Here is a 15,000-nt window from a genome sequence, read left to right as displayed (position 1 = left end):
CCATAATCATGATCGGCTATCAGACCTGCAATTATGTGCACGTCGGATCACAGCAATCAAGAGCCCCATGAAGGCTAAAGCTAAGGCTGGGACCCATCCGATGGTGAAAAGTAATATTTAAAAAAAAAAACAACAAAACTTGAGCTTTTATATAGCACAATATCCACTAAATGTGATCAACGCGCATCACAAGGGGTCCCTAACCAACAGCAACACGTAACATTTAGAACGAGACATGACGCCTGTTAGGCGATGTTACATATTTTTCGACAGAGACAACACTGTTAATGGCCAGGAACTCATTTTACACCCGAGTACAGTGAGAGAATGTGAGTAAAGAGCTTTTTCCAAGGACTCAACTATGCGTCGAGCGAGGCTCGATCCCAGGACCTCCCCATCCGAAAGTGAGTGTCATACCAAAAGACCACGGCGCATGGTTGAGTCCTTGGAAAAGACTCTTTACTCACATTCTCTCACCGTATTCAGGTGCACAATGGGTACCTGGCTGTAAACAGCGTTGTCTCTGTCGGAAAAAAAAATTGTAATATCGCCTATCAGGCGTCATGTCCTGTTTTACATGCTGTTGCTGTTTATAAGGGACCCTTTATATAGCGCTTTGAGCACGTTTAGTGGATATTGAGCTATAAAAAAGCTAAAGTTTTATAAACAAAGCTTAAAATTCAATTTTAGCCATCAGGTTTTAGTCGCCTTACTACCGTATTGATTCCGATGGTCACAAATGTCCGATAAAGGAGAAAGAAAATCACAAGAAAACAAACATAATATATAATTTAGCGTAAAAATGTTGGAATGTATCGTTTTTCCATTTATGACACTCTTCATATTCCTTCATGGCACACAAATAAATAAATCGTAATAATGATAATAGTGACTATAACAATAGTTATGTAATGATGGCAATAATGATGATGATGATGATGATGATGATGATGATGATGATGATGATGATGATGATGATGATGATGATGATGATGATGATGATGATGATGATGATAATAATAAATAATAATAATAATAATAAAATAATAATAATGCTTACGAAAATGATAATAAAATGATGATGATGATGAAAATACGCCTATAGAGTCTAAGGTAACATTATTCTTTTCCAGCACTAACTCACGAAATCTCTAATCGCTTTCCATCAACATCCGGTATTTCTTTACACGTTTTCACGCATTATAACAGTTGGATTGGATAGGAATGGATTGGGTTGGCATGTACACAAAACAAATCCACTCACGTATAAACCACACACACATACACACACACACACATACACACACACACACACACACACGTTCATAGACTCATTCAAATCAAATTCACTAATACACTATCATTGTCACAAACAAACGTATATTATATTATAATACACATAGAAGTAGGAGTACTTTGCCAATTCTAACAAAATGCATTTGAAAATGAATACAGCTTATATACCTACAATGTTGGATTGTCACTTTACTTGTTAAAATTTCTAAAGTAATACGTACAGTTGTATGGACTTATACATCGAGTTACGCTAGGAAAGGGTTGCTCCCCTTTGTTATTGGCTAATTGACAGCTTAATAAGTTATTATTCATTACGTCCATTGTTTAAAATATTATAAAGGGTTTGTTGATGTCACGAATTTTCTTCCTTATTTTCAAACTCACAACCAAGTGCAATCCACATCGCCGCCATCAATCCCCAATCTGTCATAAAATCGTAAGGACTAGTCTTTTCAGTTGCTTAGCATTGCAGAGATCAAACGCGTTGGTTTCTGCTCTTGAGTGGATTCTGTTTGCAACCGGTCAACGCTCCCAGCTTCATCATATTTATTGGTCAGTCTAGCTACTCCGTCGTGCCTAGGTGGCGCTGGTGGACCACGTGGAGGTTCTAGGGTGACCAGTTCAGGGAATGCTGGATTGAAGCCACAAATAGGGCCAAATAAGCTTGGACCTATGGGATAGCTGATGGCCTTTGACCCCCGATACTCAAACATCCTTAACCTGGAATAGATTGTAACATTTATATATTTAAATTTATCAGATATTACAAATCTGGAATAGATTGTAACATTTATCAAATATTACAAATAGTGTATGCTTAGCACAAACACATACACACACACACGTGCCTTTTTTGTTTGTTTGTGACCAAACGCCCCGAAACGGTATTACGTTAGGGTGAACATAATGCTAAAAATAGAATCCTCAATGCATTGTATCAATCAGACTATAAACGGTCATGTTTACACAAATTTTATGTGTTTATGGGATGTTTTTTAGCTGAGCCCACAGCATCAATATAAATAGAACAAAATTGACGCCACTCAGCTCTTTGTTATTGTTTTTAGCAAGTCATTTTTAAGAGTAGTTCTCACTTAATTGTATTAATCTGACTATAAACAGTCAAGGTTACACACAGTTTTGTGTGTTGTACATTATATTCGGCTGACGGAATGTTTTGAGTAAATTATCTAAGCGCACATCATCTTTTGATCTATAGACAGAAAAATAGAGATAGAGACGGGAAAATGTGTAGATAATTGAGGGGAAAAGAAATATATTTAGATAACTAGATTGATCGAGTGGGAAAGAAAGTGAGACAGAAATAACGAGAGAGAGAGAGAGAGAGAGAGAGAGAGAGAGAGAGAGAGAGAGAGAGAGAGAGAGAGAGAGAGAGTAAAGAGATCTTTACCTGTTATATTTGAAGAAGAATAAGTTTCCTTTGGCATTCATATAAGCGGCGTCAGGAAGTACCGGAGTCGATCTGAAATATCGATGTGAGGACAGTGGATACCCTGGAACAATCTGTTCTGTTTGAGTACTCCACTCCCAGAAATAGTGGCTCTGTGGGAACATTGAAACAAATAGATACAATAGATTGTTCGAAGATGACGTCAATCAGGTCTTTGTTATTGTTTTTTGCCATCCCCGTTTATGAGTAATGCTCACTGAACTGTATTAACCTGACTATAAACGTTCATGGATACACACAGTTTTGTGTGTTGGTCCGTTATACTTCCGGATGGCAATGTTGTGAGCTCATTAGCCAAGCGCATACTATCTATAGGGAAGAAAAGTCGTGTCGTCAAATCCTCTACTCTTTTGGTTCCTAAATCCTTGGGAGTGTGTATGTAGCCAGTCCTTCGGAGAACTAATAATGAATAGGTTACATAAAGGTTGCATAACTGCTATTTCAGTATCAGGATGTATAGGCAGATTCTTAGGATTATGGATTTAAAAGAGCGAGGGTGGATGATCTTTATTGATGACCAGTATAAAATAAATAGACTAGAAATAGAAAATAAGATACCAACACTCTGACACCAGAGGATGAATTACACAAGGTTTGTATTCAGTCCTCTGGAAGAGTGATTTTACACTTCCAATGAAAAATTAATCAGTTTTTTTGACATCGCAATTTTCTTCATTATTGCAACTCACTGGATCAAAGCGATATAGAAGGAAGGAAAGCGACATCACTAAGCCCTTTTTAAAAATGTGACTAGTTATCGTTAAATTACATAAAATCAGACTAACGGTTATGCATAATTTTGTTTGTTGGTACGTCTAATCTGGCTGGCGCATGATATGAGTATTTTACCCAAACGCATAGCATCAATTATGTAGGGTTGGGCATAGTGTTGGAAACTGACCTCTTGACCACAAAATGTGACCCACCGAATCAAACCAGTATTAGGTCGGAATGCAAATAAGTGGTATTCTGAATCTGAATGGTACTCGAGGTCGACTCAATTCTGAATATCTTATATTCGAGGGCGAAGAATTTTGGACTTACCCCGAAGAGGAAAATCTGAGAGATTCCGTTGTGTGTCAAGGTGATAGCGGCTGAGGGTTTGAAGTGATTGTCTTTGGAGTAGACCTTTGGGTAGCCCTTGTCAAGGGTGAAGCCTGTGAATCTCCAAACACGGGTGTCTGTGGACAACAACAACAACATCAAATGTGACCCGTCGTTTCAAGACGGTATGATGACGGGGGTGAATTGGACATTGAAAATGAATTTACAATTTTTTTTTAACAAAACAAAAACGTCCAATAACCCCCCCCCCCCCCCCCCCTAACACACACAAAAACGTAAACAAACAAAAAAACAAAATAAAACAAAACAAAAACAAAACAAACCTAACAAACTTTAGGTCTTTTTTTGTTGTCCTATCCATAAAGAACAGACACAAACCTCCAGAATCATATTTGTGTTTGTCAATTCATTTTCCAGCATTGCGTGCATCCCGACATATTACCGCATGGAGAAGGAGGGTTACATATTGGTAATTAATCAGAAAATAAGACCCCAACAAAACAAGAAAGAATGTTCTGAAGAGTGTGTATGAAATATGCCAGACAAAGCAAGGCAGTAAAATACAAGAAAAGAAAACACAAAAATCGGTCTGCCTCGAGCTAGACTGATTTTTTGGGATGTTTTTTTTCCCTTGTATTTTTCATTCTTGCTTTGTCTGGCACCTTTTATGCACACTTATTCAGATCTTTATCTTACAACAGTGCCTGCTCAGTAGTTTCTCAATTTGAAATTTTCATAAAAAATGCTGCTTTTTTCATGCGTCAATTATAAGGAACTCCGAAAAAATGCTAACTGTTAGTTGAATAGGTATGGTAGAATATCTCTATGTCAAGGAATGAAGGAAGTTATAGTATAACCATTGACGAAGTCCAATATTTTCTTTATGTGTGTATGTGGGTTTGTATTTGTCGTGTCACCACGTTTGAGTGATTATTTTGTAAGTTAAACGATCTAAGTAGTGTCTCAAAAATCTGAACAAGTGTGTTTGAAATGTGCCAGAACGAGGTAGACTGATTTTTTTTCATGTATTTTTCTTTCTTGCTTTGTCTGGCACACACTTTTTTTTTCCAGATCTATATCTTACATCAGTGCCTGCTCCCTCTTGCTTTGTCTAGCACCTTTCATACACACTTTTTTCCCCAGATCTTTATCTTACACCAGTTACTGATCCCTAATTTCTCAATTTGATAAGTAGTGTCTTATATGCTATTTATTATTATTTAATTCTTCTTAGAGTATAGAATAGAATCAGCCTTGCAACTAAAGGAATCGGAATCTCCAGTGACCGAGAAAATTCAAATTAGTGGTAGTGTGGACTTGTTCTTTGGTCTGCCGATCGTAAGGTAAGGAGTTCGATTTCCCCTCGAGGTGCTGTGTGCAAGCTGGCTGTGTGACATTAGGCAAGTCGCCTCGCCCTATCTCACTTTGGGGATCTGCACTGCGACTTATCCTAGGGTATTCCAGGATATACTTGGAATAGACCAAAAATAATAATTTTTCCTTGAGTATGAATAAAGCGAATTTAGTTTTAAATGTTTGATTTCACTGTCTCAGAATCCCTTTTGATTTTTCCCTGGTTGTGACTAGAAATGATACAAACCGTGAAACATGTAGGTTTTTCTTGTCTCGGGCACGTAGGTGACAGCACGGATATACTTTCGTGGCGCTCCTGGAAACACGTTAGTGATGAGCTTGGGGAAGTAGAGTTCGAGTCCCGTGTCGCCAATCTTGTAGATGAATCTCTCTCTGAACACGTAGATAAACCCGTCAGGTCCTGTTATAATAAATAACCATGTGTATTAGATCGGGGTAATAAGGGATGCTAATAATGGATGGTTCAAGCGTTACTAAGCATTATTAACCAATCAGAATATTCCTTGCTTTTAGCCCTTTCCCTCCACGTGACCAATCAACGAAAAGGCCTGACAAACATTCTTTAGTTCCATAGCTACCGATTGTACCTGCCAAAACAAACCAATAAGTCAGTCCCGCAGTTAGCGCGTATTTAAATTTATCACAATATCTATCAATCTGATGAAGACATTGCATTGCAATACCTGACGGACTATGGGTACGGCAGTTTACTGGTTACCAATTGGATTCAATAATCTGATGTCACGTCGCCCAGCAACGTCGAGCAGTGTGGTTCTAAATAATTATAATTGGCCCTTTTTATTCTTCATGCTGGCTAGAACTTCACATATGTCATGTGATCAGAATGTATAAAAGTCAAAACATCATATTTATAATGTTTTTCTTCTCTGGAGACACTTTTATGCTCGTCGGAGAAATATTTCATAAGAGGGACATTGTTCCGATAGTTTAGAGCCAGTTACTAATTTACTATGCGTCATTATGAGGGAAGTGACGTCATGACTGTTGAAGCCCTTGTTGAAGTCCCTTGTGAAAAATCTTCCTTAAAAATGTTCAATAACTTCAGTAATCTATGATACTAATTTCCAGTTCACATTGCCTTCCGTATTGATATATTTTCCCTGATGTATAAAACTGTGAATGATACAACTCAAGCTATATGAGATTTTGTCATTGTAAACTATTATATACAGCATTTAAAGGGTAATTACTATATTCAGCCTTTAATAAGATAAGGTAAGGGGGCAGCATGGTTCAGCGGTACGGTTTTTATTTCGTCCGAAAGCTACCGAGTTCAATCACCCGTCTCTGCGTTGTGTGTCCTTGAGTAAGTCACCTCGCCCTAGCCCAATATGCGGCGCTGCACTTCGGCTGACGCCTGGGTCATTCCAGTCTTCCCTTGGAATAGACCCTAGAGACACATTTCCCATATGGGATGAATAATAGGAATTTTATTTTATTATATATTTATAAGATAAGATAAATTACCTCTAGAAATTGCATCAAGCCTGAAGTTAGGTCTACAGAATTCAAAGGGCGTTGTTGTCGTTGTCGTTGTTGTTGTTGTCGTAGTTGGTGGTGGATTTTCTGTTGTTGTTGTTGTAGCAGTTGGTGGAGTTTCTGTTGTTGTTGTCGTAGATCCTATCGACTCTGTGGTTGTTGAAATTCTCGGTCCTGTTTTAAACGGAAGAAAGTTGTTGATGTAGTTTTAAAAAACAACAAAGGAAGTGAGCAGCAGATCTGCTGCCAACTTGAAAATTAAAAAAAAATTGTAATTATTGGGAGATAAAAATTGTAGTCCTTTAACAGGCAGCAATTAAGACACTTAAAATTCCTTAAAATTATGTAGTCTGGGGTCAAATTTTATTTTCAATAAATTTTAATGGCCTAGAGATTCTCATGAAGTTTCTAAAATTTATTCCAAAATTTCGTAATTCTACGAATATTTCGTAATAGTTGACAGGTCTGGAGCAGCGAACGTATGGTTGAGAATAAAAGAAGTTACATTGCTAACATTTGCTGGTTACATCGGGGATGGGGATTTTAAGCCAAATTAACTTCCGTACTCTGAAAAGACGCGTATTAAATAATTTGGCCAGAAAACTCGTCCTTCAAATATCGATGGACTTCAATTATCCTTCTTACTCTCAAACCGAGGACCAAAACCGGGGACTTGGTCCAAGGTTTGAGAGTTTTTGTCAAGATGAGGGTCATTTAAATCGATCGAAACGGAGAGACAGGGTGTGTGTGAGTGTGTGTGTGTGTGTGTGTGTGTGTGTGAGAGAGAGAGAGAGAGAGGGAGAGAGAGAGAGAGAGAGAGAGAGAGAGAGAGAGAGAGAGAGAGAGAAGAAATTTAAATGGATTGATGTTACTGTTATGCGCCTATAGTTTTATTGTATAGAGGATTGGGCGCAATATAAATACATTTCATTATTATTATTATTATTATTATTATTATTATTATTATTATTATTATTATTATTATTATTATTATTATTATTATTATTATTACTATTATTATTATTATTTATTATTATTATTATTATTATTATTATTATTATTATTATTATTATTATTTAAGGACGACTTTTCTGGCCAAATTTTTAAATTACGTGTATTTCTATAGTGCGGCAGTTAACTGGACTATAATGTTGAAGAGACTTTATTAGGACACACTAAGTAAAATCTTATAAACCTCCTGACAATATGTAAACAATCGTAGAACATACCGTATATTCTTTGTATACCCCTGACGTCATCACGATGGAGGGACAAGTTGTCTCTGTAGATGTAGTAGGGGGCCATAAGAGCTCCGGGGACGCTGATGAAATGGAAATGAGGGGGGGGGGGAGGGGGCAGTGAAGGAGTATGTAATTATAAATGGTCATAATGGGTTATGGCTGTGGAAGAGGCGAAGTTGATGATGATGATGATGATGATGATGATGATGATGATGATGATGATGATGGTGGTGGTGGTGGTGGTGGTGGTGATGGTGGTGGTTACGGTCATGGTGCTGGCGGTGGTGGTAGTGATGGTGGTGATCTTATTGATGATGATGCTAATAATGAAAATGATAATGATAATGAAGATGTTGTTGTTATGGTGATGATGATAATAACAATAACAATAATAATAATAATAATAATAATAATAATAATGATAATAATAATGATAATAATAATAACAGAAATAACAATGGCGTCGACGACGACGATGATGATGGTCGTGATAATAATGATGGCGATGACGGCGATAACAACGAGGACGACGACGACGATGATGATGATGATGATGATGATGATGATGATGATGATGATGATGATGATGATGATGATGCTGATGATGAAGATGATAATTTTCATGATAACCAGATCATATATCGTCCTTCGTCTCAATCTCAAGATAGTTTTATATCCGGATATACCTATCTATTTCTTGACATAAAATTTCAATCATTACGTATACAACTCGAGTTCAAATGAACACATGCAAAGAACAGAGTTAGTTTTCTTTCTCTAACTTGGAAGAAATTCGATTACCAAACCTGATCAAATTATGTTCCAATTTCTTCGATTAAAACATGAGCTTTTCATAGAGCACAATATCCACTAAAAGTGCTCAAAGCGCTTTTCAAATGGTCATTAACCAACAGCAATACTAAACATGTAGAACGAGACATGACGCCTGTTAGGCTATATTACAATTTTTTCCCGACATAGAAAACGCTGTTAACGGCCAGGTACTCATTTTACACCTGAGTAATGTGAGATAATGTGAGCAAGACTCAACTATGCGCCGAGCGAGGCTCGAACTTCCTATCCGAAAGCGAGTGTCATACCACAAAACCACATAGCCGCACATTCTTTTTTTTTAAATTTTGGACAAGATTTTGTAACCGCTACCTTGCTTTCATTGGACAACACGGGTTATTCCTGCGGGCATTAGACGTTTTTTATGTATATCTATGGGGGTCCGGTTAATTTGGTTGCTAGAGCACTCGCAAAGGGACCTAGATCGAACCCGGGTGCAGTCGAGTTTTTTTTCTGAGCCTCCTGTCCACCCAGCAGTAATTGGGTAGCTGTGTGTGATAGATCTGGTGGAAAGTATTTTGCGGTGGATTAGCGTCCTATCCAAAGGCTATTGTCCGTTTCACGCTATAGAAAACGGGATAAACTCCAGCTCCATGGGCGAATGTCTTTGAAGGACTACTTTTATGTATATCTATATTCCTTGAACCGGGATCTCTCTACATATCAGAAATTTGTGGATTCAGATGAGGCCGAATTAATCTCTGAAGAACTAAGAAAAACTGCAGTGCCCTCCGTACTAAAGTCACAACAAGATCTTGACAGCCTCAAAACTCTGGTCCAGGACAGCGACCAATGGAAACAATTAACAACATGGATGGAGAGAGCAGCTATACTCATCATCACTCTAATAGGTTTCAACAGTCGTGACGTCACTTCCCTCGAAATGACGCATAGTAACTTAGTAACTGGTTCTAAACTATCCGAACAATGGCGGACGGCCTTATGAAATGCTTCTCCGAAAAGCATACAAGTGTATCCAGAGGAGAAAAACATTATAAATATGATCATGTTTTGACTTTTATACATTCTGATCACATGACATGTGAAAATGTTCTAGCCAGCATATTGACTAAAAAGTACAGAATTTCTTTGTTTAGAACCCAGCTGCTCGTTGCTGGGCGGACGTGGCATCAGACTATTGAATCCAATTCTCAGCAAGCGTCATTCAGACTGCGAGGCTTACTATTTACTTACTTACATATTACTTCATGGAATACATAGGCGATAGCGGAAGGGCGTATTTAAGAAAAAATTAAGTTGATATTCTTTATTCGAGAGGATAAATTTATATAGTTTCTTTAAATGGAAAAAAAAGTTAAAGTCAAAAAATTCTGGTCATTTTAACTTGAAATAGGGCAGAGAAGCCGTGACGAATAATTGCTATAGCTAAAGATAGTTTTACTAAAATGAGTCTAATTTTCAAAAACTACAATATCTCAATGACAACAAAACATAGGGTTTTGAAGGCCTGTGTATGGTCAGTTTTATTATATTATAGCTGTGAAATCTGGACAATTACAGAAGACATTAGAAAGAAACTGGAGGCAGCAGAAATGTGGTTTCTTAGAAGGATGTTAAGAATCTCATGGACAGAGAAGAAGTATTAGAGCAAGCTGAAACTAAAAGGTTACTAATTCGTACAATAAGAAAAAGACCAATGCAATTTTCAGGACACCTAAATCGACATAAATGTATTGAACATCTTGCTCTCACAGGAAAGATAGAAGGTAAAAAGAGTAAAGGTAGACCAAGAAAAACATATTTGAAGAGTTTGAACAGCTGGTTGACAAAGAAAGAGAAGACTAATATTAGTTTTCTGAGGCTATCTGATCAGAGAGATGAATGGCGTACCATGATCACCGATGTGATCACCGAATTACGCCAGAATCCTGTTTGTCGACTTTTCGTCAGCTTTTAATGCCATGAACACAGATATTTTGCTTCAAAAGTTGTGCAGCATGGATATTCCAAACTACCTTATTAAATGGTATAAAGAGTTTCTGACCCATAGACCGCAATGTGTAAAATTGGGTGAACATATCTCCAACAAAAGAACGTTGTCGAACGGATGTCCCCAAGGCTGTGTGAGTTCCCCAATCCTGTACATCTTATACACCAACGACTGCAGACCATCCTTTGAAAATTGTTTTATAGTGAAATATGCAGATGATACTGCTATTCTTGGCTTATTAAAAGATAAAGTTACCGAAAAGAATTATTTCAAACAAATAAATATATTCACCGATTGGTGTAAACAAAATCAGCTTGAATTAAATGTTGAAAAAACGAAAGAACAGGTGTTTGGTGTAAAAAATAAAAACGACTTAAAGTGTGTGGCGATCGGTAAAGATGATGTTGAGATAGTTGACTATTTTAAATATTTAGGAATAACCATTGATAGTTCCCTCAATTTCTCTCAACATATTAATATAATTTCTAAGAAAGTTGCCCAAAGATTATACATCCTAAGGAAATTGAGAACATTTCAAGTAAGGAAGAAAACTATGTTAAGAGTTTATGACTCATTGATTAAAAGTGTAATTGCGTTTGGCTGCACCATATGGTTTGGAGGATGCCGACTTAAAGATAAATCAAAAATTTCAAAATCTATCAAAGAGGCATCAAAAATAATAAACCATCCTCTTGATGGAGTAGAAAGAATTCATGGAAAAGCAATAGAAAGGAAAGCATTCTCAATTACCAACAATAAAAAACATATTTTATACCATGAATTTAGTCTTTTACCATCTGGGAGAAGGTTTTGTCAGATTAAATGTAGAACTAACAAGTATAAATCAACGTTCGTTCCATCAGCAATAAAAATTTTGAATATTTCATATGGTACAGAAAAACCAAGGATTGATTCGTTGACTGATTAACTGATTAATTTATTTAATGTAAGATTAACTGACCAATTGATAATGATGATAATTTTTGGTGTCGAATTGCCACAATCGTAACAAATTGAAAACGAAATGAATATGTTTATGTTGTGTATATAGCACGTGTGAAAGAAAGAAAGAAAGAAGAGAGAGAGAGAGAGAGAGAGGAGAGAGAGAGAGAGAGAGAGAGAGAGAGAGAGAAAATAAGTAGGAGTGAAATATCTGTTCAATCTTAGTTATCGTTTAACATTATAACAAGTGTAACTAAATGACAAATTGCCATATTTATGGACAATAAAGATCTATTATTATTATTATTATTATTATTATTATGTCTGGCACAGAATTGGTACTTGAAGAAGAAGAAGAAGACAAAGACAGGCATCAAAGCCGTGACTTACCTGGAATGGCCCAGTCCCAGAGCGTGTCCGAACTCGTGAGCAGCGATCTGTGTGAGGTCATGACCTCTGCCTGCGTTAACCGTCCAGTCCTCGTCCCCGTCGAAATGTGTGTCACCACCAATTCCGGCACCAGGGCCGTAGGCATGGGCGAGAACACCCCCTAGAAGAAGTAAGTAGTGCCAAGATGAGGATCATTTAAATCGATCGATATTAGAAGGACGGATTTCTGATTAAATTTTAAAATACGTATCTTTCCGGAATACGGCGCCTAATCAGTTAAGAATCATCACAGAGCCATCTGGGCGACAGTGTGAAATATCATGTTAATTTGGTTGTGCCGCTATGTGGTCTTGTGGTATGACACTCGCTTTCGGATCGGAATGTCCTGGGTTCGAGCCTCGCTCGGCGCATAGTTGAGTCTTTGGAAAAGACTCTTTACTCACATTCTCACAACGTACTCAGGTTGTGCCGCTATGTAGTCTTGTGGTATGACACTCGCTTTCGGATCGGAATGTCCTGGGTTCGAGCCTCGCTCGGCGCATAGTTGAGTCCTTGGAAAAGACTCTTTACTCACATTCTCACAACGTACTCAGGTGTAAAATGTAAAATGAGTACCAGGCCGTTAACAGCGTTGTCTCTGTCGGAGAAAAAATGTGTTATCGCCGAACAGGCGTCATGTCTAGTTCTGTATGATACGTGATGCTGTTGGTCAGGGACACTTTGTAAAGCGCTTTGAGCACGTTTAGTGGATATTGCAATATATAATAATATAAAAGCTCAACAACTTTTAGTTATCTATGTCCTTACCTCTCCCAGTAAATCTGTTTTCCCATCCGTCCCCATGGTCTCCCCTGGCAAACTTGATCTCGATGTCAGGACGTGTCGGTGAATACTGGAACGTCAAAGGGGTCACTGACGACCATAGGTCAAGGGCTCTCTGAAAGGCAGTCCTGATAACGACATCAAATTTAAAGAATGAAAGGAGCCGACGCCACTCACCTTTTACTCACAGTAATACAATTCACGGTCATGAAAAAGGTGGACATACAAATTTGAAGTAAACACACACACACACACAGACACAAACACACACAAACACACACACACACACACACCGATCGTACATAGACAGACAGACAGACAGACACACTTACCATTGCTGACCAGAGCTAAGTTTTTCCGTCAAATTTGTTGGTTTCCAATAGATGGTGTCCTTATGCCATTTGCTGGCTGGTAAACAGAAAATAAATGGATGAATAAGTAAAAAAATAATATAGTATAGCATAAAGTCAAAGATTAACCATACTGAACTCGCTTCATACTGTTTCATTTATTCCCCCAGCAGGCAAGTTGGAACCAAATTTTCATTTCATACGGTACCAGTCGCCTGTTAGAAATCATTTTGCATTAACACTTACAATATCCGTCGTCGTCTGTAGCTAGGAGCTCAATCACACCTGAGTCGAGTGGGATACCTAGCCTTACCGGAGTTCCGTCTCCCTACAGAGGTTGAATGTCATGGAACGCCGCCATACTTCACGCTCAAAGACCATTCTATTACCAAGCATTCATTTATCCTTTTGCCAGTTTTGGCCTCCATATTTCCTATCCAGAACTTCCTTGGTTTGCCTCGTGCCCTTCTGACAGCTACGTTTCCCTCTAGCAATGATTTTTGGATGGAGTTGCGTGTCAATAATAGTTCAGTTTTCTCCTGTTCGAGTAGATCAATGTGTGCTTAAAGTGTCTTGCCCAAGGACACAACATCGGGACCAGAACTCTCCACGATCATTGATTGTCACGATAAACATTGCTTGACTTTCCTGACAAGACGAGTAACAAATGACAGAGCAGGCACTGGTGACAAAAATCTGAAAAGATGTGAATAGTAGTAATGGCGTATGGCGAGATCTCCACGCAGGACGTCTCCAGCCAGTCTTTAAATTCTTCACCGCAGTTGAGGATAGCCTCGAAACCTCCCGCTAATCTCGTGAAAGGAAAGTGCAGGACTAAGGTATGAATAAGAAAGTTTCAGACAAAACAGAAAGAAAAATACAAAAATAAATCATCCCCCAAATAATCGGCCTGGATAAAAACTGTAAAGAGAGAACTAAAAGCCTGGGGCTTCAGCCTGCAGACTGCAACCCATGCATCGAAAGACTGATGCCATTGGCAAACACTTGATGTTGCCTCCAGCACCCGACTGCGACTGCGCGGAGAGGACTGAGTTGGTGAGTTTGTTTGACATGACGAGGCCGTGGCTTCGTAAACTCTTGGCCTGATACCCCCAATAAAATGGTCATAAAAGAAGACGAAGATCATGGGAAAAAAACTTAATCAATAACTCAACCAAGAGAATCATCTATCTCCTTGAGCACTTCTAACAACAACTCACTTTTCACTTTTGTTTGGTGATCGTCGTCTTCTTTTGTGATGCAATTGGTTTGGTCGGTATCAGGCCTTTAGCTTACTACGGCGACTACGTTAGATGGATAGATAGATAGATAGATAGATAGATATATAGATAGATAGATAGATAGATAGATAGATAGATAGATATGATAGATAGATAGATAGATAGAGATAGATAGATAGATAGAGAAGAGAGAGGAGGTGTGGGTGTGAGAGATGAGAGATAGATAGATAGATAGAAGAGAGAGAGAGAGAGAGAGAGAGAGAGAGAGAGAGAAGAGAAGAGAGAGAGAGAGAGAGGTAAGCGAGCGATGGTATAAACACTGACCATCCGGGTTTTCCATCACATCAGAGGACTTGCATTTACGTTCTTTGATCATATAAAATTGCAAGACTATTTTAAAACCGAAATCGTAACTTGTTGACTTCGAGAAAAGATCCTCTCAGACTCGGTCTTTCGGCTCTCGGGCCAATATAAGGATTCAATAGTCTGATGTCACGTCCGCCCA

General features: G+C 38.1%; 1 protein-coding gene across 1 annotated transcript in view; it reads right to left on the bottom strand.

The window, feature by feature from the left end:
• Positions 1-1,525: 1,525 nt before the first annotated feature.
• LOC144969214 (matrix metalloproteinase-24-like) overlaps positions 1,526-15,000 on the bottom strand; it is a 15,494-nt gene continuing 2,019 nt past the window's right edge. Inside the window, exons 3-11 of the mRNA XM_078908326.1 lie at positions 13,237-13,312; positions 12,890-13,032; positions 12,083-12,242; positions 7,936-8,027; positions 6,695-6,880; positions 5,433-5,606; positions 3,812-3,948; positions 2,708-2,859; positions 1,526-2,016 (exon numbers count right to left, since the gene is read on the bottom strand). Of these exons, the coding sequence (XP_078764452.1) occupies positions 1,749-2,016; positions 2,708-2,859; positions 3,812-3,948; positions 5,433-5,606; positions 6,695-6,880; positions 7,936-8,027; positions 12,083-12,242; positions 12,890-13,032; positions 13,237-13,312 (1,388 nt within the window). The 3' untranslated portion in view covers positions 1,526-1,748. The remainder of the gene's footprint in view (positions 2,017-2,707; positions 2,860-3,811; positions 3,949-5,432; positions 5,607-6,694; positions 6,881-7,935; positions 8,028-12,082; positions 12,243-12,889; positions 13,033-13,236; positions 13,313-15,000) is intronic.

Source organism: Berghia stephanieae, chromosome 3 (assembly GCF_034508935.2).
Source record: "Berghia stephanieae isolate SIO BIC M18660-M18661 chromosome 3, UCSD_Bste_1.3, whole genome shotgun sequence".
NCBI lineage: Eukaryota > Metazoa > Mollusca > Gastropoda > Nudibranchia > Aeolidiidae > Berghia > Berghia stephanieae.
This window is presented reverse-complemented; position numbering and strand designations above follow the sequence as displayed.